This window comes from Oryctolagus cuniculus, chromosome 13 (genome assembly GCF_964237555.1).
Source record: "Oryctolagus cuniculus chromosome 13, mOryCun1.1, whole genome shotgun sequence".
Lineage (NCBI taxonomy): Eukaryota > Metazoa > Chordata > Mammalia > Lagomorpha > Leporidae > Oryctolagus > Oryctolagus cuniculus.
Window position 1 is genome coordinate 2,495,729 of NC_091444.1, and position 15,718 is coordinate 2,511,446.

Genomic DNA, 15,718 nt, shown 5'->3' on the forward strand with positions numbered 1-15,718 from the left:
TGACATACCGTCTCTTAGAAATTGTATGTGTTTAAGATGTACAACATGATGTTTTGACACAGTCATACAATAGTGAAACGGTTACTATAGTCACATAAATTAATATGGCACCCTTTTGTGTGTGTGTGGCAAAGATGGCACATATGTCGCCGGGTCATCAGCGACGGTCCTCGTGTGACACATCAGATCCTGGGCTCACTCACCCTGCTTATCCTCAGTTTTCTGTGTTTGGCCTACACCTTCCCATCTCCTAGACTCCCGCAAGAGTCACCCAAGAGTGACACATGTACTCAGTTTCTACTTTGGCTCCCTAGGTAAGCATACAGTAGAACCATAGAAACAGTACCTTCTCTCCAGCGCAGACTTGTTTCTCATCAGGGTGCTACTGGCCTTTTGGAGGTCGTTTCTGGATTGTGTGGGGCACAGTTGGCTGTCTGACTTTGCGGTTCCTCTTCAAATACTAATTAGCTAGCCGAGTCATTGTGGCAATTACAGATGCTACCCACCCCCACCCCCACCCCCAGGCAGGCAGAACCCCGATGCTGCGAAGGAAAACCACAGTTGAGTTTCCTCTGGGGCAGCAGCATGGGTTGGGGTTAGAGCTGCATCTTGCAGGGTGGCCTGCGTGCTTTCTCATCACTGCTGATCCACGGAAGGTGCTCTGCCGATTGCCAGTTGTTGCTCAAAACTCTGCCCGCATTCTTTGTTTATTCCTATTTTCAAGTTTGTGTGTTTCATTTTTAAAACATTCTAAATGAAGCAGTGTGACATAGATTCAGGTCTCATGTCTTAAGGAAATAAGCTCCTTTAAATAGTCTTCTTTACATTTGTTCCTAAAAAAACCTTTTCAAATTTTGTTTTCATTGTACTTTAAAGGTAGAGAGAGAAACAGCTCTTCCATCTGCTAGTTTGCTCCCAGATTCCTAAAACAGACGGACTGTACCTGGCAGAAGCCAGAGGCCTGGAGCTCAGACCAGGAGTCCCATTAGGATGCAGGAACCCAGTAGCTTCTGAGCCAACACCTGCTGTCTTCCCAGGTGCTTTAGTAGGAAGCTGCGTTGAAGTGGCAGAGCCGGAGTCAAACCAGGCACTCGGATATGGAGTGAAGCGTGAAACGCCTACCACTATGTGATTTTTTGCATGCCGTGCCTTCCATTAAGAATCTAGTGATCAAGAGCACAGACGCTGGGGCTGGCCTTGTGGCATGGCGTGGTGGAAAGCTGCAGCCTGCAATACTGACAGCCCACATTGGCCTCCATGTGTGTCTAAGCAGCTCCACTTCCAATCCAGCTCCCTGCTACGGCCTGGGAAAAGCAGCAGAAGATGGTCTGAGTGTTTGGGCCCCTGCCATCCATGTGGGAGATCTGGAAGAAGCTCCTGGTTCCTGGCTGTTGTGGCCATTTGGAGAGTGAACCAGTAGATGGAAGATCAATATCCCTCCCCGCCGTAACTCTGACTTTCAAATAAAAAATAAATCTTTAGGAAAAGAACACAGACTCTGAGGTCAGACTGCTTGTGTTCAACTGTTGTGTCCTCCGCTTGTTAACTGTATGGCTAGGAACAATTGTGTAACTCTCTGTGTCTCAGTTCCTTCATCTGTTAAATGGGAGTCACAGCAGTAGATACAGAACAATAAAACAGTATGTCAGACGAGTACCATGCAGGGTAAGTGGTAGTCAGATGAGTACCATGCAGGGTAGTGGTATGTCAGTCGAGTACCATGCCAAGTAAGTGGTATTTCACGTGAGTACCACGCAGGATAAGTGGTATGTCACATGAGTACCACGCAGAGTAAGTGGTAGTCAGATGAGTACCATGCCGAGTAAGTGGTATGTCACGTGAGAACCACGCAGGATAAGTGATATGTCACATGAGTACCACGCAGAGTAAATGGTATGTCAGATGAGTACCATGCAGAGTAAGTGGTATGTCACATCAGTACCATGCCAAGTAAGTGGTATGTCACATGAGTACCACGCAGAGTAAGTGGTAGTCAGATGAGTACCATGCCAAGTAAGTGGTATGTCATGTGAGTACCATGCAGGATAAGTGCTATGTCACTTGAGTACCATGCAGAGTAAGTGCTATGTCACTTGAGTACCATGCAGAGTAAGTGGTATGTCATGTTAGTACCATGCAGGATAAGTGGTATGTCACGTGAGTGCCATGCAGAGTAAGTGGTATGTCAGACGAGTACCATGCCGAGTAAGTGGTCAGTGCTCACTGTTTTTATTTCAGCACACATTGATATTCATATATGCTTTTAAAAAGCATCCAGAATGCTTTACAACCTCATTGTGTGATTAAGACCATTTCCCCGTTTGACATGATTTGTGTTTTATCACTTTCTAAATTTCAGTAATAATAATTCAAATTCTAATAATGTAAATATATTTATGGACACAGTAGGACACCTTTTTTTTTTTAAGATTATTTATATTTATTTGAAAGATGGAGTTACGGAGGTAGAGGCAGAGAAAGAGGGTGTCTTCCATCCGCTGGTTCACTTCCATCCGCTGGCCACGATGGCTGGAGCTGGGCCAAACCAAAGCTAGGAGCCAGGAGCTTCTTCCAGATCTCCCACACGGGTGCAGGGGCCCAAGGACTTGGGCCATCTTCCACTGCTTTCCCAGGCTGTAGCAGAGAGCTGGATCAGAAGTGGAGAAGCCAGGACTTGAACTGGCACCCATATGGGATGCTGACATTGAAGGCAGTGGCTTTACCCACTGTGCCACAGTGCTGGCTCACTAGGACATCTTTAAAATTATATATCCTAGAAAATTCTGGGGCATAAGTCTTTGTGGGTTTAGTACTTCCTATTGTATGGTTTTTTTTTTTTTTTTACAGGCAGAGTGGACAGTGAGAGAGAGACAGAGAAAAGTCTTCCTTTTGCCATTGGTTCACCCTCCAATGGCCGCCGCAGCCGGCACACTGTAGCCGGCGCACCGCGCTGATCCGAAGCCAGGAGCCAGGTGCTTCTCCTGGTCTCCCATGGGGTGCAGGACCCAAGCACTTGGGCCATTCTCCACTGCACTCCTGGGCCACAGCGGAGAGCTGGCCTGGAAGAGGGGCAACCGGGACAGAATCCGGCGCCCCAACCGGGACTGGAACCCGGTGTGCCGGCGCTGCAAGGTGGAGGATTAGCCTATTGAGCCACGGCGCTGGCCAATACTTCCTATTGTTAAGAATATTGGTTAAAAATATACCAAGCTAATTATTTATAAAAATATATTGGGGGCTGGCACTGTGGCTTAGCTCTGGCTGTTGTAGCCGTTTGGGGAGTGAACCACCAGATGGAAGACTTCTCTCTATCTCTGCCTCTGCCTCTCCCTCTCTGTAACTTTGCCTTTCAAATAAATAAATCTTAATATATATATATTGAGAGGCTGGCATTGTGACTCAGTAGGTTAAACCACTGCCTGCAACACTGGCCTCGCATAAGAGCAGATTCAAGTCCCGACTGTTCCATTTCCTATCCAGCTCCCTGCTACTGTGCCTGGGAAAGCAGTGGAAGATGGCCAGAGTGCCTAGGCCCTTGCACCCACGTGGGAGACCCGGATGTAGTTCTGGCTAAAACCTGGTATAGCCCCATTGTGGCTATTTGGGGGATGAACCTGTCGATAGAAGAGCTCTGTCTCCCTCTCTCTCTGTAACTTTCAAATAAATAAAATAACTCTTAAATAAATAAATACATAAATATATATATATTGGCTTGATTCTCAGATTTTTAAAATAATTTCTCTTAGCAGAATTTAATCCCCATTCCAGTTGCCACATTGGAGATTCTGTCTCATATTACAGTGATAGGACTATCCAAATCTGAAGAATTGTGACTGTTTTTACATAACTGTTGTGTTTTATTCTTGCATTTTTAGTAATGAAAAATAATTGTCCCATTTTTAATATTTGGTTTTTATTATAAGTAATACAACTAAAACATACAACACTCTTACACAATCTACTTTATAGTGCCAACTCTGTTAACAAAAGCTTCTTTTAGCTGTTTGATCCCCAGAAATTGAAATTATGTATTTAAGCACAGCCATGATACTTAACATAAACCACTGTGGCTAAGTAGAAATGTCTTGGTTGGGGCCAGCATTGTGGCAAAGTGGATTAAGCACCACCTGCAATGCTGACATCCCATTTTTTGGGTCCTAGCTGCTCCTCTTCTGATCCAGTTCCCTGCAGTTATGCCTGGGAGAGCAGTGGAGGGTGGCGCAAGTACTTGGGCTTCTGCCACCCACGTGGGGGACCCAGATGTGGTTCCAGGCTTTTGGCTTTGGCCTGGCCCAACCCCAGTCATTGTGGCCATTTGGGAAGTGAACCAGCAGATAGAAGATACCTCTCTCTCTCTCTTTCAAATAAAACTTTATTTTAAAGTCTTGGTTATCAAATGTAATGAGTATGGTGAACCGAGTTGTTGCATGTTAGAAGTGTCATGCATTTGTTCTTCCGGTTTTCATTTGTAACTATCTGCTCTAAGCTGGAGCCACATCATTCTCCTGCAGCTGTTTTCCAGAGTAAATGTCTAAATATACGTGGCTTGTTGCTTTCAAAACTAAAGATATTATACTTTTTAAAAACCTCTGTGAAAAGCCTAACTTTTTAATTCACATCATATCACGTTCAAAATCAGTTCCTCAACTGATTGATCTCAGCAGTTGAAGAATGGATTGTGTTTATCCTGTGACCAGACACCTGCAGTGTCTTGACAGATGGACCAAGTTAGGAGACATTGTACCTAGGGCTGTGGTGGAAGTATCAGAGGTCCTGGGCGATGGGGACAGAATATATGATGTTGATGGCTTAACTCCACATATTTGCTTCAGAATATTTTCAGAAAAATTTTAAAGTAAAAATTATAACCAGTGGATGGGTGCCTCTGTCACTCTGTTTTTCTGTCTCCTGCCTTTCAAATAAACAAATTTTCAAAAATATGTAAACTAAGAAAAAGGTATGATAAATTATATATTCCAATTTTTAAGCAAAATAATAGAAATAGAAGTGTTTGAGATTTGCATTTGAGGGACGGTGTTGTGGTACAGCTGGTTAAGCTGCCACCTGGGACACTGGCATCCCATCTCACGGTGCCGGTTCCAGTCGCCATTGCTCTGCCTCCCAACCGGGTCTCTGCTGGTGCACAGGCGTGAGTGCTTGGGCCCTTGCCGCCCACGATGGGAGACCAGGATGCAGTTCCCAGCTCCGGGCTTCAGCCTGGCCCAGACCATTTGGGGAGTGAACCATCGGACGATCTTATCGCTCTGTCCTCTCTTTGTGTGACTTTGCCTTTCAAATGCATCTTAACATTTATATTTGAAAATGATTATATATTTACTTTTAATGTAAGAAGCACTTTCCACACATATATGTTGAACTTTTTATGAAAACATTGAAGAAGGTCATGGAATTTTTACAAATGAGAAATACCCTAATGCTTTAGAAGACTTTTATGATATGAATGTTTAAAGTAGCTTTAAGGGCCAGCACGTGGCACAGCAGGTTAAGTCTTCTCCTGCAGTCTGGCATCCCATGTGAGTCCCAGCTGCTCCACTTCCGATTCCGCTCCCTGCTAATGCACCTGAGAGAGCAGCAGGTGTTGCAAGTGTTGGGCCCCTGCACCGGGCGGGCACCTGAACGAAGCTCCCGGCTCCTGGCTGTGGTCTGGCCCAGCCCCAGCCTGGCCCCTTCTCTCCCTTTTCCCCTTCCCCATTTCCCTCTCCCTCTCCCTCTCCCACTGTGCCTTTCAAGTAAAAATAAATCTTAAAAAATAATAACATTAAATGAGGGTAAGGATGTTCTCAAAGTACACTGAGTAGAAGACAGTCTTACTGAGATTCCTGCCACTAATTCCAGCTTTGTGAAGGTGTGTCCCCTGACTTGCATTCTGGTAAGAAAGGTGTTCTCTGCACGTTTCCAGGTTCGTCCTTGCATGTAAATGCGCATAGCCTGTCAGCGGCAAGGTGCGGGGAGCAAGCTCCTTCCGCAGGGCCTCCGTGTGTGTGTGTGATGAAGAAATTTTATACTCCGGGTTGTGAATGCTGTCTCTGAATTATCATTCTTAGTAACTTAATTAAATATGTAGACCCTCAAACTGAGGAAATGTCCGTGTGTGAAGCTTTTGCCTAAATCAGATGGATCTCTCCTCCATTTATAACCTTATCATGGTTTTCCGTCCATTTGATCTCCAAAGTGATCGCCTGCTTTGTTGAGATTCCCATGACTTCTAAGTCCACCTCACTTCAGCTGTTGACTTGTAAGACAAGCGCCAGCGTTCTTGCCCACCGCCGAGATAATTAGCATTGTGGTCACTGGACTTCCTGATTCAGCGATTCTGCTCTCCTATGTGATGGTACTCTCATCACTCTTTACCAAGTGTTCTTAATGACCGTATTTTGATTCTTTTCAGGTAAATAAAAATGTCAGATTTACTGCTCAGGAGCTGCATGACTGTGTCTCTCAGACTGAGTACCGGTAAGGCCTGTGTCCATGCTCTTCCCATACTCGCTGCTTGGTGTGATGGTGAAAAGTTCTGGTTGTTTTTAATCCATTCCACTACACTGTGATTAAAAAATAAAAAAATGGGGCCAGTCCTGGGCATAGCAGTTAAGCCTCTGCCTGCAGTACCAGCATCCCATATGGGCGCCGGTTCTAGTCCTGGCTGCTCCACTTCCGATCCAGTTCTCTGCTATGGCCTGGGAAAGCAGAAGAAGATGGTCCAAGTCCTTGGGTCCCTGCATCCACGTGGGAGACCTGGAAGAAGCTCCTGGCTCCTGGCTTCGGATTGGCACAGCTCCAGCCATTGCGGCCAATTAGAGAGTGAACCAGCAGATGGAAGGCCTCTCTCTCTCTCTCTCTCTGCCTCTGCTTTTATCTCTCTAACTCTTTCAAATAAATAAATCTTTTTTTTAATCTACTTATTTGAAAGGTAGAGTTACGGGGAGACGGAGAGTGAGATATCCTCCATCCACTGCTTCATTCTCTAAATGGCCACAATTCTTGGAGCTGCGCTGCGCCAAAGCTAAGAGCCTCTGCCTTCATCCAGGTCCCACATGGAGGCTGGCCGGGCCCAAGCACTCAGGCCATCTCCCACCACTTTCCCAGGCCCATTAGCAGGGAGCTGGATCAGACGTCAGGACTGGTGGTTGTAAAGAATGCCACTGTTACAGGCTGTGACTTAGCCTGCTGTGCCATGCTGGCCCCATCCATCCTGTCTTGTTGTCGCAATGTGTCCCAACCATATTTCCTGCAGGAAGCCTGTGGTTTTTACCGCATGGTATTAGCAATAGTGATGTTCCAGAATGCCTGTGTATGTTGCAGTCAACTGATTGTAAACCATGAATCAGAACACAGATGAGCCTTAGTTTTGACCTAAAATAGAATATGGGGTGGAGGTGCTGGAGAGCCTCATGAACTTGTCTGCCGAGACCCTCGACTTGAGAGCTGTCTGGATCCAGTCAGGCTGCTGAAGCAAAATACCGAAAACGAGGCAACTTGTAAGTAGCAGACACGGCCCAGGCCAGGAGCCTGGAACTCCATCCAGGTGTCCCGCGTGGGTGGCAGAGCCCAGGTACTTGGGCTGTCTTCTGCTGCTTTCCCAGGCCATTAGCAGGGAACTTGGAAGTAGAGCATCCAGAACTTGAATCGGTGCCCACGTAGGGATGCCAGGGTCTCAGGTGGCGGCTTAGCCCGCTGTGCTGCTTCGCTGGCCCCAGGAATTTCCACACTCTGACTACAGGGATGAGCTCCATGGCAGAATCCTCAGGGTTATGTTGGATCTGGCTCTCGCCAAGTGTGTCCTGGACCCAGAAACTTGTCAGAAGTACAGATTCTAAGACCTGCCCCAGATGTACAGAATCAGGAAGTGGGAAGAGAGCCCAGTGTCTATGAACAGTTCCTCTAGGGTACAGTCAAGTTTGAGATCCACTGCATTAAGTTAATAACCTGGTCTTCAAAAAAAAATTTTTTTAAGAAAAATAATCTAAAAGCCAAATTTAGGCCTTTGATGTTTCTGTATTAATTCAAAAAGAGTTATATAATCTTGATGCCACTCAAGGTAAGGTAGGGTAGATTATAATAAGCCTATCGTATGTTGAAGATAAGTCCTAAGTTGAAAATGCATTTAATACACCTGACCTTCCAAACATGCTAGTTAGCAACACAAGGCAAAGTTATAATAGCACCCCTTGTTGGAAAGACCGTTCCTGCCCCCACTGAAGGGTCATGGTCTCCTTGTTGAAAATCAGTTGACCATTTTGAAAGGGACTTCAAAATGTGGAGAAATGGAATTAAAAGATAGAAATGAAAAATGTGAACTTTCTCAACCTAAGTTCCATCAAGACACATTGTAAGTTACAATACCAACCATTTAGTCCTTACTTAAAGAATTGAGGATTCTGGGAACTCAACCATGTCTGTGCCGTCATTTACATTACTAACTGAATAAAAATGGGTGCCTTTGCAGATTATTTTAAGATAAAGAAACAGAAGTCAGAAGGGGGCACATCAGGACTGTGAGGTGGATGTCCAGTGACTTCCCATCAGAACTTGGGAAATGGTCCTTGAGCCGGAGTGAATGGCCCGAGTGCTGTCCTGGTGCTGGACTCTGGGGACCTTCCCTGCACGCGTTTCTGCTGAAGCTGTGGCTGGCCCCTCACAGCAGCCTCTCAGTAAGCAGACGCTACTGTGCTTTGGCCCTCCAGAAGTCAGCAAGCAGAACACCTTACGGAGCTCAAGATGCTGGCATGGCCTGTGCTCTTGAATGTCTCGTTTTGCTTTTTAAAAAAATTCTTGTCACCCTCATCAGTACTTGTTTTTGTCTTTTTTTTTTTTTTCTTTTTTTTGACAGGCAGAGTGGACAGTGAGAGAGAGAGACAGAGAGAAAGGTCTTCCTTTGCCGTTGGTTCACCCTCCAATGGCTGCCGTGGCCGGCGCGCTGCACCGAACCAAAGCCAGGAGCCAGGTGCTTCTCCTGGTCTCCCATGGGGTGCAGGGCCCAAGCACTTGGGCCATCCTCCACTGCACTCCCTGGCCACAGCAGAGAGCTGGCCTGGAAGAGGGGCAACCGGGACAGAATCCGGCGCCCCGACCGGGACTAGAACCCGGTGTGCCAGCGCCGCTAGGCGGAGGATTAGCCTAGTGAGCCGCGGCGCCGGCCCTGTTTTTGTCTTTGATAATGGGCAATCTGACTGGAATTAGGCGACATCTCATTATGGTTTTGGTTTCGTTTTTTTTTTTTTTAATTTATTTTTTTGACAGGCAGAGTGGACAGTGAGAGAGAGAGAGACAGAGAGAAAGGTCTTCCTTTGCCGTTGGTTCACCCTCCAATGGCCGCTGCGGTTTGCACACCGCGCTGATCCGATGGCAGGAGCCAGGTGCTTCTCCTGGTCTCCCATGGGGTGCAGGGCCCAAGCACTTGGGCCATCCTCCACTGCACTCCCTGGCCACAGCAGAGAGCTGGCCTGGAAGAAGGGCAACCGGGACAGAATCCGGCGCCCCGACCGGGACTAGAACCCGGGGTGCCGGCGCTGCAAGGCGGAGGATTAGCCTAGTGAGCCGCGGTGCCGGCCTGGTTTTGGTTTCTGTTGCCCTAATGATCAGTGATGCTGAGCATTTTTTTCCTGTACATTTTCCCACTTATATGACTTCTTTTGAAAAATGCCCATTATACAGTTGGCTTATTTGTGAGATTCTTGCTGTTGATTGGTTTAGCTCCCTTATATATTTTCGTTATTAACCCATTGTCAGATGTATAACTTTCGAATATTTTCTTTCTGTAGGTTGTCTCTTCACAGTGTTGAATGTTTCTTTTGCTCTGCAAAAGCTATTTAGTTTAATACAGTCCTACTTTATCTCTTTTTGCTTTGTTTATCTGCTTTTGGGGTCTGAGCCGTAAGAAAAATCCTTGCCTGCTCTTACATCCTTAACATGGCCTTTTCACTTACTTAGGTCTTTAATTTCTTTCAGCAATAGTATTTGTTTTTAGTGTACAATTGATGCTGTTATACATGGAATTGTTATCTTTATTTCCTTTTTGGTCTGTTCATCATTAGTGCTAAATCAGTTCATTCTAACAATTATTTTGTGAGTTCTTTAGAATGTACAATTTGAGATAATTTTGTTTCCAGTTTCTTTTCTGTGCCTAATTTCTCTGGCTAGACTTTGCAGTAAGTTGTTGAATAAAAGCAGCCTTTTCTGTTCTTGCAGCCGTCTGTCAGTCTTCTGCCACTGAGCATGGTACTAGCTGCGTATGCTGCTTTTATAGTAGCTTTAGCTTGCAATTTCTCTTTCACTTGAGATACACACTGCAAATGTATGGCAGTGGTACGCCTCTGAATGGGAGCGAGAAGGGGAAAGTCACAGCCAGGCTCCAGCGGGTCTGGTTGGGGAGGGATTTTCCCCCACATATGAAGTAAACAAGCGAAGACAAGGATAGGGACCTGCCTGTTTGACTTGTTTTATGTCTATAAGAGAACATTTATATCTCTGCTCTTTTGAACATCTTAAGGGTGTTCTGAAATCACTTTCTGAATAGTGGTACAGAGTGGTGGTAACATGTTAAGCTTTAAGCGTAGGAAACAGGACTAGGGTAACAAAGCCACAAGTCAAGTTCTAACCAGTCTCAAGGGAAGCCACACATCCTCAGGAAGTGAGGTTGTTCAGAATATGGTGTATTTACATTTCATTGTCGCGACTCCCTCTTGTCCTGTCCCCTGGGTTTTGACAGCCTTTGTTTCCCTTGTCTGTATATCGAGGATCCGCTGGTGGGAGGGCCCGTGGGAGAGGTGAGTGGTGGTTCTTTCCCCTGCTGTGCAGACTTGGGCCACCCAAGAGGCCAAGGAAGTCATAACTGTTGGACTCAGTAACAACAGCGGTTGTCGTTTCCTGAACACCTGACGTGTGTTCTCCACGAACTTGTGTAGATGCAGGCTGTTCCGTGAACTTACATAGGCATCCGTGAGATTTGAAATCCAGACTGCAGCACAACTGTGGGCTGGGCGGCTAGGGAAACCACAGACTGGAGCTCCAGGTCAGCTTCTGCGCGCCTGCCTGGCTGGCTGTGCCTCAGGTAAAATGCCAGTGGCGGCACCCCCACCCCTTGGTTCGGGGTTAGTAGCCAATACTCCCGTGTTAACCGCCAGGTAATTTAGAAACCCTCCTTAACTGTGGAAGCTCTGTCAACTTGTTATCCTCTCAAGTACCTGCTGCCTTTGGGGGGTGCATCCTCTCTCTCCTGCAACCCGGCTGTTCTGTAATTCTGAAGCCAAGTAAGGCAGTGTGAAGCTCTCAGTTCCAGTGTTGCCTACCCCTTGGATTAGAACATTTTAAGGTGAGCCCATCTCCTGCTAGGAGAGGAATTCAGAGAGTCGAGTAGAACGAGGTTGTGCAGCCCAGCCCACTGCACTCTTCACACTCCAGCTTGCCTTGTCGGCAGCAGGCCTGCCGCGGGAGCCCTTAGTCCTGAGTCCTAGCAATTTTGCCAAGGTCTGCCCGTGTTGGCTGTCTACAAGTATGTGAAGTTGTGATTATCCACGTTGTTTTATCTGTCCTAAGAGACCATAATTGTCGGCATTTTGTCCCAAAATCTGGGTGTATTTCGTATCTCAGTATTGCCCCATTAAGAGTTGTTACTACATCCAAAGGAGATGGCATCTGTATATGAAAGAGATGCCTACACTTCAGTGTTCATTGCAGCACTACTCAGAATCACCAAGATCAGGTATCAGCTTAAATATCCATTAGCAGATCAGAGTAAGGGAAATGTGGTATTTCTGAATGTTAGAATACTGTTCATTCATTAAAAAAAAAAAAAAAAAAGGAATCTTGTCTATTGCGACATGGATGAAGCTGGAAGACATTAAATGAAATAAGCCTGACACAGAAGGAAGGACAGATACTGTGTGATCTCATTGTATGTGGAGTCTAAAAGAAGTTGGTCTCATAGAGACAGTAAATTGAAAATAACCAGGGGCTGTGGGGATAGGAATTGGGGAGATATTGTTGAAAGGACACACAGTTTCATACAGGAGGAGTAAGTTCAACATGTCTGTTGTACGCTTGGTGACTTCAGTTAGTAACACAGCTCTGAATTTTGAAAATCTCTGGGTAACTCTTTAAAAGATTTATTTATGTATTTGAAAGAATGAAAAGGAGGGAGAGAGAGAGAGAGAGAGAATTTTCCATCCACTGGCTCACTCCCAGATGGCTGCAATGGCTGGGGCTGGGCCAGGCCAGATCCCGAGCCTGGAGCTCTATTCCAGTCCCCCGTGAGGGTGGCGGGAGCCCAGGCACTTGAGCCTCTTCTGCTGTTTCCCAGGTGCATTAGCAGGGAGCTGGCTTGGCCTGGGCAGCCAGGACTCGAACTGGCGCTCCTATGGTGCCAGTCACAGGTGGCGGCTTAGCCTGCTCTGCTACAGTGCCAGCTCCCGAGAGTAGCGTTTAGGTGTTCTCAACACACAGAGTGAGGTAATGCATATACCAATTAACTTGGTTGAACCAGTCTACAATATTTCAAAATATTTGAAAATATCAGTTTGTACTTGATAAATGTATATTCTTGTCACTTGTTAATTAAGAAAATACAAAGCAAAACGTACATGGCCAGCTGCCCTGCAGTGACTCAGCATTTCTCTCTCCTAGGGAAAAGCTAACCATCGGATGCCGCCAGCTGGTCGAGATGGCGGCCACCATGCAGCAGTGCAGCGCATCTGTGTACATGGAGGCCAGACACAGGGGCTGGTGTGAGGGTGTGCACGCCCAGCCCTAGGGCCTTCGGGCTGACCTGGAGTCACATTCATCATGAAGGAGAGTAGCTCCCATCTGGTCACTCAGGGGAATGTTTCCTAGGTACACAAAGGAGCTTTCCTGTCCCTGGCAGTGTGGTGAGCTGTGAGCCCAGCGCTCCTGCCTCTGCGGCGCTGTGGAGCCTGCGGCCCTCAGAGAGCCGCCTTTGCCCTCGTCCTGGGGCGGTGGCACCGGAGGACGGCTCAAAGCACAGCTCTAGCATCTTGCAGTCCTGGTGATGGGCAGGTGAGCAGAGACACTAACCGACCCACGCTCACCACATCCGAACGACGTCTTGCTCTGTGCGGTTTTTATGATTGAATGTCACCCATGTCAACAGCCCCTTCCTAAGTAATGAAAGTTGAATTCTGATTTCAGCTCCTACTTCTCTGGCCTTGTTACTTTTGAGTGCATTTCTGCAGGGGAGGAGCCAGGCCAGCCCCTTGAGTTTCCCTTAACTATGAAGAATGAGTTTATGGAATTACGTGGCAGGGACTGACAGCTTGCCCCTGGTTTGCTGCTAATTGAAACAAGTGTATAGTGGACTTACTCCTCTCTTATTTCTGATTTTTTAAGTTGGAAACCTAATGTTTACTGGTATGTATTATGCGTTTGTTAATACATCAGATTAAATACAACTTGACATTCTATTATAATGTCAAAAATAATAAAAATTATTTTTGGTAGTTTTTCCACCTTGCCTTTCAGTTGGATTTCTGAACATAGCACGAGTGGCCCTCGTCTAATAACTTGAGGAGTTTGCTGGAGTCTGTGCAGGAAAGTGTGCGGCCCATGGCCTGGTGGGGCCTGTGCCCTCGGCCCCACAAGAACGCTTACACTGTCACCCCTCGGCCGCCGGTGTCACTTCACATCCCTTGCTTTTACCTCGGCACTGTCCTTCATCCTGTCACCTGTGCACGCTGCACACCACTCACGTTGTACGTTAACGTGTTATTTTATCTCATCCTTTCTTACATCTTCTTACTTTGGTTTATAAATATTAGTTTAAAATTTGTTCTTTCGTTTGAAATGTCAGAGCTTCCCCCGCCCCCTTTTTCCCCTCTCCACTCTTCGTTGCCTTCTTTTCTGATCTTAAACTTGTACACTTCTCTGTTTCTTTGCCTCCCACTCCCTAGTCTGGCCTGCTCTGGGTTGGAGTAACTCATCTGGTTTATGGATCATAAGCCTCTCCTTGCAGAACATACATTTTGATGTTTTGATGGTGAGATCCTTGGAAGAGCAACCTGGGGCTCTCAAGTCTCCGTTCTTCAGTATGCACAGCTAGCAGGCTCAGGGCAGAGTCGTCGTGAGCATGCTGAGCCAGGAGTGACAGGTAGGTCGCACTAGAGGTACTCGTGCTGTGAGAAGCAGCACCAGCAGGTGACTGCAGAAGTGCTGTGTGCATAGGTCCTCGGCACCATTTTACACTTGGCCTCTTCCAATCTTCCTTCCCAGAAGACCAAGGAGAACCAAGGGCCTCAGCTCTCCCTGTGTCCTGGGCCAAGGAGAAGCTGGCTAAGAATTGAGGTCTCTTGGGCCCGAGTCATCTTGTTAGGACTTCCACGTCGTAGGTCTTTGTCACATGAAACACCACACAAGACAGATCCAAAGCTCAATTTTCTTGCTATCTTAGATGTTTTCTTAGGAAGAACAGAGGTCCTTTCAGGGTGAGGCCAGGTTTACAGGGCGGGTGTCTTGGTGACCTTCAGAGCCTAGCTGTCACTGTTCCTATTCCTCCTGGCGTTTAGCAACCTGCAGCCACCACTGCTCTCCTCAGATTTGGAAATTGTCCTGTGATAGGAATCTTTTTATGCTGTTCTTAGTTTTGTTTGTAAATTGGATGCATTTTGCCTCAAATTCTGGACGTCAGAAGCATTGAGGATACATTTCCATGAAGTACCAGCGTACAGATGTGGAGGAGGTAGGTGGATCCCTACCAGCTCGCAGCCTAGTAGCCTCGTCTCACTGTCCTGTTCCTCAGGTCAGTGAGGACAGCTGCCTCACTAAGACCCTCTCAAGCTGCCTCCTTTACAGGCGAGGTAATTTTGATTTATAAAACTGTTGTTTCATAGGTCCCATCATCCCTACAAGTTCCTACTTGTCCCGTTGTAGTTACCTTGGGAAGCTAGATTGTGTCCCTTTTCCAAGAAAACCCATCAGCGGAGCCTCCCAAGCCTTTCCCTTAGCTTGACCCTGAGCCCAGCCAGTGTTACCAGGTCTGTGGACCAACTTACACACTCGCAGTGAGGCGCTACTTCAGCGATTTGTCTCTGGTGATGATGAATGAAGTGCTGTATTCACAACACAGGTTTCTGTGAACACGTTCCACCTGGGCAAGTACCTGCGACTGGGACTGCTTGTCACAGGGTGTTAGAAGCTGCCAGACTTTTCTCAACGTGCCTACACAGTTGTGCTGCTTACCCAGCAACTGATGAATTCTAGTTGCTCTGCATCTTAATAAATTTTTTTGAAAATTTTATTTATTTGAAAGAGTTACAGAGAGTAGGAGAGGCAGAGAGGTCTTCCATCCACTGGTTCACTCCCCAGTTGGCCACAACAGCCAGAGCTGCACTAATCTGAAGCCTGGAGCCCAAGGACTTCGGCCATCTTCTGCTTTCCCAGGCCACAGCAGAGAGCTGCACTGGAAGTGGAGCAGCCGGGCCTCCAACTGGCGCCCATAAAATTCTTAATAGAATTTTAATTTACATTTTCTTAATGCTTTATCAGAGTGAGCATCTTTTCATGTTCCTGTTGGCATCAATTTATCTTCTTTGGGAAAGTGTCTTTGCACATTTTTAAGAGCTGAAGTGCTAGGGCTAGTGTTGTGACATAGTGGGTTAAGCCACATGTGACACCCGCATCCCATATGGGCACTGGTTTGCTCCTCTTCCAATCCAGCTCTTTGCTAATGGCCTGGGAAAGCAGTGAGGGATGG

At 46.7% G+C, this 15,718-nt stretch overlaps 1 protein-coding gene and 1 long non-coding RNA gene across 7 annotated transcripts in view; both read left to right on the top strand.

Moving 5' to 3' along the window:
* SWT1 (SWT1 RNA endoribonuclease homolog) overlaps positions 1-13,474 on the top strand; it is a 76,726-nt gene extending 63,252 nt beyond the window's left edge. For all 6 annotated transcript variants that reach the window (XM_070055040.1, XM_070055041.1, XM_051821030.2 and 3 more), the window contains 2 exons: positions 6,410-6,474; positions 12,640-13,474. In XM_070055040.1, the coding sequence (XP_069911141.1) occupies positions 6,410-6,474; positions 12,640-12,766 (192 nt within the window). In that variant the 3' untranslated portion in view covers positions 12,767-13,474. The remainder of the gene's footprint in view (positions 1-6,409; positions 6,475-12,639) is intronic.
* On the top strand, positions 13,471-14,867 carry LOC138844909 (uncharacterized). Its single transcript, XR_011381323.1, has 2 exons — positions 13,471-13,721; positions 13,920-14,867. It is a non-coding gene; the product is annotated as an uncharacterized lncRNA (long non-coding RNA).
* Positions 14,868-15,718: the final 851 nt, after the last annotated feature.